At 51.1% G+C, this 11,544-nt stretch overlaps 1 protein-coding gene across 2 annotated transcripts in view; it reads left to right on the forward strand.

The window, feature by feature from the left end:
- The window catches only part of LOC142303903 (disintegrin and metalloproteinase domain-containing protein 33-like), a 119,925-nt gene extending 109,733 nt beyond the window's left edge, over positions 1–10,192 (forward strand). For both annotated transcript variants that reach the window (XM_075345770.1, XM_075345777.1), the window contains exons 16-23: positions 245–449; positions 5,142–5,219; positions 5,361–5,469; positions 5,568–5,706; positions 6,049–6,151; positions 6,375–6,620; positions 6,712–6,830; positions 6,985–10,192. In XM_075345770.1, the coding sequence (XP_075201885.1) occupies positions 245–449; positions 5,142–5,219; positions 5,361–5,469; positions 5,568–5,706; positions 6,049–6,151; positions 6,375–6,620; positions 6,712–6,830; positions 6,985–7,042 (1,057 nt within the window). In that variant the 3' untranslated portion in view covers positions 7,043–10,192. The remainder of the gene's footprint in view (positions 1–244; positions 450–5,141; positions 5,220–5,360; positions 5,470–5,567; positions 5,707–6,048; positions 6,152–6,374; positions 6,621–6,711; positions 6,831–6,984) is intronic.
- The last annotated feature ends 1,352 nt before the right edge of the window (positions 10,193–11,544 follow it).

An 11,544-nucleotide genomic window follows, 5' to 3' on the forward strand; every position in this document is an offset into this window, starting at 1 on the left:
ACAAAGGAGAGGAAAGCGATGAGACTGTAAAGAAGTCACCAGCTTGGTGGTGGAGGAATTGCACATATACTAATGAGGAGACGACATGAGGGTTGTCAGATACCCTGAGGGTCAGGTCATGGTTGTCAGGCAGGATCAGAAATGCATTACATTTGTTGGTGTTGACTTAGTGATAGGACTTTTTGTCAATCATTTAAGGGTTTTCCAAAATATATAAATTATTCTGGATGTTTTTTTGTTTCAGAGATGCGAAGTGTGGAAAAATCCAGTGTGAGAGCAGCGCTCAGCGCCCAAAACAAGAGAACACCGTGTCCATGGACACCACCATCCAGATTAACGGGCACGAGGTGAAGTGTCGGGGGACGCACTCCTACTCTGTGCAGGAGGAAGAGGGAGACTCCTCCGACCCTGGGCTGGTCATGACGGGTACCAAGTGTGGCGATGGCATGGTGAGTCCTGGGTCGTGTCCACACTCTGTACATGGCTGATCTGTGGGGACACCTGGGTCCTGGCGGTGGTCAGGTGGGTGTGGCGCCCTGGACTAGCCAGGTCATCACAGGTACTGCAACAACACACCCCACACCCCGAGATAGGCACATCAGCCAGACACCAAATCCTTGTTGCCTCCCTCCAGGGGCTGATGTCCACACCAGGTGGGGTGGAGCCAGGCGGTTGGCCCCACCCACTGAGGGGTTCACAGTCTTGGAGGCGGGAAAGGAATTCAGAACAGTTAGAGAGGTGAAAGAGAGAGGAGTAAAAGTGGTAGTAGAGGAGCAAACTGACCGTGTCCGGGTACGTGGCCTGGGCACCAAGAGCAAGGTTGGCAGACGTTGGTGGCCGTCTGCAGGAGAGGCAGATCGACGCGGAACCGTAGGACCGGGGACGGGCGGTGGCCCGCCGGTACCGAACCGGGGAGCGAAGAGAAGCCAGTACAAACCGGCAGGGCCTGCAGACCCCGACCAGGCTTGGAGTCGCCGTTAAACAGGTCAAATCCGTTAGTGACCGGAATCCCAGGGATTTCCAAACAGCCAAGACCCGACTGAAGGCAACCGTCCAAACAGCAACAGGGAAATACAGCTACCGCCACAGCTAGAATTCCCAGGGCCAGAGCAAAAGGGCTCCTCCGGCTTATATCCACGCTGGGGAGCGGGTTACCGGTGGAAAGCCATCGGGACCGAAGTTACACAAAAGGTGCAGGGAAAGGCAGCCACCACCAACCGTCCGGGAGAAACCACAGCAGCCAGCTGCGGGACCCGTCCATCCAGCCGCTTGTTTTACCGGAGACTCTGCATCTGTTCTTGGCTGAGTGAGTACCACCGTGCCATCCGGCACCGCGCTGCCCCCGCGACCCTGCACCTCACCAACCGTACCTCCCCGTCACACCCTACCGGGCCCCGGGACAACCAACCCCTACCCACGGAGAGGGAAACAACATCCCAGCTGCTCCCTGCCATCGCTCCCGGGATCCCCGTCACCAGCAGCGGTGGTGCCCCAACCTCACCACAAACCGTGGGTGGCGTCACGGACCAAATCCCCAAACCACACAACCCCCCTTTTCACTCACGGGCAAGGAGCGCCGCTCGAGTCCTCGGATCCGGCCCACCGCTCGAGCCACCGAGCAGCAGCAGCGCCGCACCCGAGCGTGGTGAGCGCAGCGCGCCCTCCCCGCCCGCGACAACTTGGCGTCACGAACAGGATCTTACCGTTCTGCCGGCTGGTAGAAGTGCGCCTTGTGTCCCGCCGGCGGCGTCCGGCCTAAAAATCTCAGAAGCCGCCATCTTGGGTGCGAAGACTTTCCCGCTCGAGCGTCTTCTCGAGCAGTGGAGGCGCGAAGGCCGAAGCTCCGCCCCTGAAGAGGAGGTGCTGAGAAAGAGCCAAGGGGGGACGGATGGCGTCCGGCCGCATGTGAACCGCGGCTATAAAAGCAGGGACACCAGGACTCTGCGGCCATATTTGGTTCCTGGAAGATACCGCTGCCAGTATGCACCGTCCGTCCGGTAATACCACAGTCCCCGCGCCCTCGCCTGGAACCGCAGCGTGGGTGGAGGTCCGGACCGTCCAGCTGAGCAGCCGCCTGCAGGTCCGAATGCAGCTCCTCCTGGACGAGTGGGAGGCTGACATGGCGGACGTGGTGGCGGCGATACGAAGACGCGAGGTGGAGGAAGAATTGGAAGAGCGGCTAAGCGACCCACGCCCCTGTGTTCCTACGGGATCGGTCATTGCGGCTGAGGGGCCCGGTCTGCGCCCGCTCGCCCTGCTGCCTCCACCACTACCCGTGTTGGGTGCCGCTGCCCCGCCACTAGGCCCACTACCACCGCAACCGGTAGCGGAACCCTGTCTGTCCGCCCAAGCGGACCCACCTGCAGCCGAAGCCCGTAGCTGCCCCGAGCCGCTTCCCTGGAAGCTCCCGAAAGCGTCACCTGGCAGCGAAGACGTGCCGACGGAACCAGAAGTGACCGTGCCTACTCCCGTTCCGGCTCCGGTGATCTGTCCCGTGCAGGAGGAGGCGGAGGTAAAGCGGGAGAGGACCCCTGTACCCATCCACCATGCCTCGGCTGAGGCTGCGCCGGGTCGTTGCTGCAAGGCAGCGCCCCAAGCCGTGTCACCGCGGGACCTTCCACAGAGGGCGCCAGTTGTGGGCAGTGTAGTGGAAGGCCCGCGGGGCCCGACCCGCGCGCAGGGGCAAGCAGTAGCCCCTTACTGGGACAGGGAACCGACCCCGCTGGGCCGAGAAATTGCGGAGAGGGAGAAACGGAAGGCTGAACTGATAGCCCGCACCATCCAAGAAAAAGAGAACCTCCGCAGAGCCACCTTCCAGGTACGGGGCCCGATCAACGAGGGGCAAGTGAGAAGGTTCGATGTCCGTCGGGGATACGGATTTATCTTCGAGCCGGGCCTGGAGGCCGAGGTGTTTGTGGCCCGTCGGGACGTTAATGCCCATCTGCCAGAGGACTACCCGGGCCGCAACCTGCTCTCGGGCGACTTAGTTACATACACGCGGTATTGTGGAGAGAGGGGTGGTTTGCCCTGGACGCCAAATTGAGAGTAGGCCAGGAGGCCCAAGCACCAGCCCAGGCCCGCCACTACCGTAACCGGTGGCGATCCTCCGGGGGTCAGGGGTCCCCCATGGACGTGGGGTCCCCTGAAGTGACCATAGGGTGCGAAACACCGTACCAGTTCCCGCTCGGGCAGCCTGGATCTGGACTGGGGTCAAGGGGTGCTGCCAACTTCTTAGGGGCAGCATCAGGGCCAGGTTGTTTGGGTGGGAGAGCGGAAGCCATCTGTTTAATAAAAAAAATTGACCACCGTTTGTAACGTTAAAGTACCGTGCCTCTCGTTAAGGGAAGATTCATGAAAAATGCTTGTTCAATGTTTTTATATGTTTTACCTTTTTCAGTTGTGAAAACAAAACCGGTGATGGACGGGCAGCCCGCGGACGGTCTGCATTTAACCAAGGGGGAATGTGGCGTCCTGGACTAGCCAGGTCGTCACAGGTACTGCAACAACACACCCCACACCCCGAGATAGGCACATCAGCGAGACACCAAATCCTTGTTGCCTCCCTCCAGGGGCTGATGTCCGCACCAGGTGGGGTGGAGCCAGGCGGTTGGCCCCACCCACTGAGGAGTTCACAGTCCTGGAGGCGGGAAAGGAAGTCAGAACAGTTAGAGAGGTGAAAGAGAGAGGAGTAAAAGTGGTAGTAGAGGAGCAAACTGACCGTGTCCGGGTACGTGGCCCGGGCACCAAGAGCAAGGTTGGCAGACGTTGGTTGCCGTCTGCAGGAGAGGCAGATCGACGCGGAACCGTAGGACCGGGGACGGGCTGTGGCCCGCCGGTACCGAACCAGGGAGCGAAGAGAAGCCAGCACAAACTGGCAGGGCTTCGCCGTTAAACAGGTCAAATCCGTTAGTGACCGGAACCCCAGGGGTTTCCAAACAGCCAAGACCCAACTGAAGGCAACCGTCCAAACAGCAACAGAGAAATACAGCTACCGCCACAGCTAGAATTCCCAGGGCCAGAGACTGCGGGCAAAAGGGCTCCTCTGGCTTATATCCACGCTGGGGAGCGGGTTACCGGTGGGAAGCCATCAGGACCGAAGTTACACAAAAGGTGCAGGGAAATGCAGCCACTATCAACCGTCCCGGAGAAACCACAGCAGCCGGCTGCGGGACCCGTCCATCCAGCCATTTGTTTTACCGGAGACTCTGCATCTGTTCTTGGCAGAGTGAGTACCACCGTGCCATCCGGCACCGCGCTGCCCCTGCGACCCTGCACCTCACCAACCGTACCTCCCCGTGACACCCTACCGGGCCCCGGGACAACCAACCCCTACCCACGGAGGGGGAAACAACATCTTAGCTGCTCCCTGCCATCGCTCCCAGGATCCCCGTCACCAGCAGCGGTGGTGCCCCAAGCTCACCACAAACCGTGGGTGGCGTCACGGACCAAATCCCCAAACCACACAACCCCCCTTTTCACTCACGGGCGAGGAGCGCCGCTCGAGTCCCCGGATCCGGCCCACCGCTCGAGCCACCGAGCAGCAGCAGCGCCGAACCCGAGCATGGTGAGCGCAGCGCGCCCTCCCCGCCCGCAACATGGGCACTTCACATTGTCTGGCACCATGATGCAAGAAGACGAGTTGGTGGTGGCAGTGCAATGGTGATGTTCTGCGGACAGCATGTGGATGTGACACTTTACAGATCCCATTCATAGTGCCAGGGTTTACGAAGGGCAGAGCCATGTTCAGCAGCACAATAGTCGGTCAGGATTGGTCTGAGGATCCAGGTGATGACTTGTCTCCAGATTCCTGATCTCATCTGTGGGATCTGCTGGGAAACAAGTCTGATCCGTTCCATCTGTCATTGGATTAATTCCCATGGGAATTAGGTATTGGGAAGCTGAAACCCAGAACACCTGAGCATTTTTCCCCATTCCTCACCTTTGGGGTCTCGCAGACACTCCATATGACCACTCTCATTGGTCTCCATGTCTTTCTTTCTGTTCTCTGGTGTTTTGTCTCTTCTTTCCTGATGATGTGAAGGTTTCATATTCCTGTTAGTATATTTTGGACCACACTTTCTTTCTGGGTGACCTCATTACAGTAGACCCCAGTGTGACGTTGCTCTTGCCTCTCCTTTTAGGTGTGTAAAGATCGCCAGTGCCAGAACGCTTCCTTCTTCGAATGGGATAAATGTATAGCGCGATGCAATGGGCACGGGGTGAGTCCTCAGAAAATACAAACATAAAAAGTAACAATTGCAGTGAAACAACAACCAGCATCAAAAGCTCAGAGCTACTCTGGACCTCATTCTTCTCTCAGCTGAAGGTTTGTTACTGAGCAGATATTTACCCTTGTCTAGGTATGCAACAGTAAAGGAAACTGCCATTGTAACGCCGGCTGGGACCCTCCGTATTGCGACACATCTGGTGATGGAGGAAGCATCGACAGTGGGCCAGTGCCAGATGACTGTGAGTTATGTGGTTATACGTGTTGTCACCATCTAGGCGGAGACCATGTTCCACCACACTGACGTCCACCCTCTGACATCATATGTTTCCCTCCACAGTCCAAGAAGGCCTTATCGTCTTCCTGCTCCTCCTCTTCCTGGTCATCTTCCCACTTGCCGGATTTGGGATGTACTATTGGTACAGAAAACCAGATTCTCAACTGAAGAAATGGGTGAACAAGAGCAAAGCAAAGTGCAGGTGAGTGGACCTCGATTTCGTCATTTGGAGGAGCCTCTCTAGGTTCAGGAGCCATATCCTCATCACATTTAGGTTTCAGAACCAATGGTAACGTGGCACATGGAGGACTGGTGCCCAGCTGTGCTAGAATATAGTACTTAGTCGTCGATGTGACCATAGCTCCTTGTGTTGGTGACTGAGTGGTCCTAGAGGACCTTTTTTGCATAGGACAGTTCTCAGTAGGGTCCTCATTTCACATTTCTGCACCAGGAGCTCTGACATCCGACACATGTCCATGGTAAAAAAATAATCTTTTTGCATATTTACTATGAGTTTTTCCATGGTTTTGTTGCCATTTTCCAGAATGGGGACGGTTCATCGCCAGCAGCCAGGTAGAGGACACTCAAACACCATCTTCACCCAGCGCAGTTTCCCACCACCGGCCGCATCTCCAGCAACACAAAAGGTAAGGTTGAAATGCTCCAATGCTTAGAGAGAAGTCCATGCATCGATCTAAGTAAGTCCGGGCTTGGGGTAAGCGGAGAACCAGGCCTGTCTTGTGATTTTCGAACCTCATACATAAATATGCATCAAGTGAATCTCAATACTGTGAATCCATTTTCCTCTTCACGTCACATCGTTTCCTGTGCACTTTTCGGCGTACTTGATCTTTTGCTTTCTCTACACAGAGCTCTTGGCCTGCTTTCCAAGGGAAGAGTGCGCCCTCGCAGGTCAACTCCCAGCCGGTCAACATTGTGCGTCCATTGGTACCACCAAGCATCCAGACACACAAGACCAGCATACAGCTGAAACCAACCAGACCTCCTCCACCAGTCAAGTCCTCCCCAATCATCCCAGCCAAGCAGGACAGCCAGCACATAAAACTCCTGCCGCCTAAGAAGCCCCTCCCTTCATGTCCTCTCCGGACCCCACAGGTACTGCTGCACAAAACTTTCTAGTGCAGATATTCTGCTGTATTCCGGACGAATTACACAATAATGTGGCTTTTTTTCTTTGGTTTCGAAGCTTAATCCTCCCCGAAAGCCTCTTCCCGGGAACCCTGTCCAGAAGGAAAGTCTCCTGGTGAAGACACCATTGAAACCTCCTCTGACCAACTCAGCCTTGCAGAAGAAAGCCTCCCACTGGTAGGTGACTCGTGTTACTATTGAGGGCCTTCAGAATCTCCTAATCGTACTCTAATTTTCCTCCACCATATTCCTTTTTTGACCTTTTTAACATTGAAAGTTACAGATACATATAAATATCCAAAACCTGAATTATATTTCTTTCTTATTGAAGGCCAAAGCCTGGAAGTAGAGTTCAAGCGACAGCTGCAGCCTTTCTCCAAAAACAATGATGCAGTCAGTAATCCAAGCGTGGGAAACGAAGCCAGGAACAAGGAGACAAGCCATCCTGATATTTGCACCATGAGGATGAAAAGATCCTAAGCGGCTGAGGTTTCCATATTGAGACTGTAGACATGTCAAGGTCTCCGATCATACTGGATACCAAGCGAGCCTTCAATGCACTGAGGTACTTCATGGAGGAACGTCCATGGTCTTCTCCAATGTATTTGTAATGATTCCCATATGAGACGTACGCTCCGGTGATGTTCTACTGGACCTGGTCTGAGCGTGAAGAAGACTTTCATCCTTTTTGTGGACCAATATTAAGCCTTTTTTCAGTGCCTTATAGGAGTAAGATATGCAGGAGTATTGGATGTAAAGAGAAAGCCAAAAATAACAATATCTCATCTTTCACCCACGTTGAGCCAGAGAAAAGTGACACCTTTCATCTGATCCGATGCTTCCTATGGTGAATACTTGCCATGTCCTCTCACGTGGACTTTTGATGACGTCCATGCCAGATTTTCTGTCCATGGATTGAGTGTTGATTCCATGAGAAGAAGAAGGAAGAGAAGAAAAATAATTCCCTTCAATATGGCCCGTGTTATAATTTTCTCCAAGGATTGGAAATCCACCCATGAGCGACTGGACGTCCCACTGATGGATGATGAAGGACTTCTCCTGAGGACTGTACATTCATGGGTGGTGTGTCATAGTGCGGACGACGCCATACCTATACTTATACCCAGGGAGGCTCATTCATATATTGTATCAGTACTCTGTGCAGATCAGACCTCACACCAGTGATCAGTAGTCAAGGGACTCGCTTATATGCTGTATATTATATACTGTACGCGTTTACATCGTCCTCTGCTCCCATAGGAGATATGAATAGTGCAATATGGACAGTATACTATATACACGTATTAGCTGGTGCTGATATTCTGGAAACGCACATGGTCCTAGTGGTGATTGGTAACGTTCCCTGGTAGTAGATGAGACTGCAGCTATATGGGAATGCTGGAAGTTGTAGTTTTTGCACAGATTGCTGATCACTGCTGTAGACGTCCTCCAGTGGATTTTCTAGAAATTATTTTGTTACAATTTAGATGGACTGGTACTGTTATGTCCGATCGCCGCTGCATTTTTATTTCTCCAGAGTGAGGATCTTCCCTATTATATGATATACAAGACATTTTTACTCCTATATTTTTACAATTTAAAGTGTCCCTTTAATCTATTTATTTGCTATCGGAACCACTAGTGTCAGTCTATAGGCAGACTGACGAATGAAGTCATTTCCATGGCATACGGTGCCTTAATACCAGGCTGATTGAAGACATATAGAAAGCAAGGTATATTGTCCTAGCTTAATTCACCATATGGTGGTTATTTCATATGAATAATGACCACTTAAAAGTATGGGGAACAGCCATGGGGTCCACACTGATGCCAGATTATACAATGAAAGAGATAGTATACAGTGTCTTAATACCAGGCTGATGGAAGACATATAGAAAGCAAAGTATATAGTATGCAGTGCCTTAATACCAGGCTGATAGAAGACATATAGAATGCAAAGTATATAGTATACGGTGCCTTAATACCAGGCTGATGGAAGACATATAGAAAGCAAGGTATTTAGCATATGGTGCCTTAATACCAGGCTGATGGAAGACATAAAGAAAGCAAAGTATATTGTCCTAGCTTAATTCACCATATGGTGGTTATTTCATATGAATAATTACCACTTAAAAGTATGGTGTACAGCCATGGGGTCCACACTGATGCCAGATTATACAATGAAAGAGATAGTATACAGTGTCTTAATACCGGGCTGATGGGAGACATATAGACAGCAAAGTATATAGTATACAGTGCCTTAATACCAGGCTAATAGAAGACCTATAGAATGCAAAGTATATAGTATACGGTGCCTTAATACCAGGCTGATGGAAGACATATAGAAAGCAAGGTATATAGTATACAGTGCCTTAATACCAGGCTGATGGAAGACATATAGAAAGCAAGGTATATAGTATACGGTGCCTTAATACCAGGCTGATTGAAGACATATAGAAAGCAAGGTATATAGTATACGGTGCCTTAATACCAGGCTGATGGAAGACGTATAGAAAGCAAAGTATATTGTCCTAGCTTAATTCACCATATGGTGGTTATTTCATATGAATAATGACCACTTAAAAGTATGGTGTACAGCCATGGGGTCCACACTGATGCCAGATTATACAATGAAAGAGATAGTATACAGTGTCTTAATACCAGGCTGATGGAAGACATATAGAAAGCAAGGTATATAGTATATGGTGCCTTAATACCAGGCTGATGGAAGACATATAGAAAGCAAAGTATATAGTATACGGTGCCTTAATACCAGGCTGATGGAAGACATATAGAAAGCAAGGTATATAGTATATGGTGCCTTAATACCAGGCTGATGGAAGACATATAGAAAGCAAAGTATATCATCCTAGCTTAGTTCACCATATGGTGGTTATTTCATGTGAATAATTACCACTTAAAAGTATGGGGTACAGCCATGGGGTCCACACTGATGCCAGATTATACAATGAAAGCAATAGTATAGTGTCTTAATACCAGGCTGATGGGAGACAGATAGTAAGCAAAGTATATAGTATACAGTGCCTTAATACCAGGCTGATAGAAGACATATAGAATGCAAAGTATATAGTATACGGTGTCTTAATACCAGGCTGATGGAATACATATAGAAAGAAAAGTATATATTATACAGATCCTTAATACCAGGATTATGGAAGACATTTAAAAAGCAAAGTATATAATAGCTTAATTCACCATATGGTAGTTATTTAATTTGATTAATGACCACTTAAAGTATGGGGTACGGCCATGGGGTCCGCACTGATGCCAGATTATACAATGATTAATTTTCCTCTTCTTGACCATATAGCTTTTTTCTACATTTTGTGTCTGTATCTCCCACTCTTGACCCCAGGCTTCCACACCAGGACAGCCTGACAGGTGCCCCCCTATACTGCTGAATGTTTACAAGGCTCTCTGCCCCCGAGCCAACTCTTATTAGGATGTGCTGATCATTGTATTTAATTCTGTGGTACAGAAAATAGTTGATTTTAATAAAATACTTTTTTTACATGTAAGTTGCCTTCGTTGTGATTAATGAACATATAACTCTTTAGAAACCCACCAGATATCTTTGTATATACCGGCAGATACAGACCTCGGCTGGCAATGTGGCCATCGAACACTGGCTAGACAAATCTTGCTACCTAAAGTCGGTTACTGGAAAATCCATTTTGTGAGAATCGGACAAGATTACGATCAGTATGTTGCATTTCGTGTGGTTTTCACAGCTCGGCGTATGTGATGAAGTAACACGTATAATCTCTACTCACCTTTATATTGTACAATAGGACATTTCCTGGAACCCGCCCAGCGCGACCATCTTCACAAGGTTGTTGCTAAGACAGAGGAGTCTGAAGGAGGACAAAGAAGGCATGAAGGAATATGGAGGAGTCTGAAGGAGGACAAAGAAGGCATGGAGGGAGATGGAGGAGTCTGAAGGAGGACAAAGAAGGCACGGAGGGAGATGGAGGAGCCTGAAAGAGGACACAGAAGGCATGGAGGGAGATGGAGGAGCCTGAAAGAGGACACAGAAGGCATGGAGGAAGATGGAGGAGTCTGAAGGAGGACAAAGAAGGCATGGAGGGAGATGGAGGAGCCTGAAAGAGGACATAGAAGGCATGGAGGGAGACGGAGGAGTCTGAAGGAGGACACAGAAGGCATGCAGGGAGGCGGAGGAGTCTGAAGGAGGACAAAGAAGGCATGGAGGGAGATGGAGGAGCCTGAAAGAGGACATAGAAGGCATGGAGGGAGACGGAGGAGTCTGAAGGAGGACAAAGAAGGCACGGAGGGAGATGGAGGAGCCTGAAAGAGGACACAGAAGGCATGGAGGGAGATGGAGGAGCCTGAAAGAGGACACAGAAGGCATGGAGGAAGATGGAGGAGTCTGAAGGAGGACAAAGAAGGCATGGAGGGAGATGGAGGAGCCTGAAAGAGGACATAGAAGGCATGGAGGGAGACGGAGGAGTCTGAAGGAGGACAAAGAAGGCACGGAGGGAGATGGAGGAGCCTGAAAGAGGACACAGAAGGCATGGAGGGAGATGGAGGAGCCTGAAAGAGGACACAGAAGGCATGGAGGAAGATGGAGGAGTCTGAAGGAGGACAAAGAAGGCATGGAGGGAGATGGAGGAGCCTGAAAGAGGACATAGAGGGCATGGAGGGAGACGGAGGAGTCTGAAGGAGGACACAGAAGGCATGCAGGGAGGCGGAGGAGTCTGAAGGAGGACACAGAAGGCATGCAGGGAGGCGGAGGAATCTGAAGGAGGACACAGAAGGCATGCAGGGAGGCGGAGGAATCTGAAGGAGGACACAGAAGGCATGGAGGGAGATGGAGGAGCCTGAAAGAGGACATAGAAGGCATGGAGGGAGA

Source organism: Anomaloglossus baeobatrachus, chromosome 1 (genome assembly GCF_048569485.1).
Source record: "Anomaloglossus baeobatrachus isolate aAnoBae1 chromosome 1, aAnoBae1.hap1, whole genome shotgun sequence".
Classification (NCBI taxonomy): Eukaryota; Metazoa; Chordata; class Amphibia; order Anura; family Aromobatidae; genus Anomaloglossus; species Anomaloglossus baeobatrachus.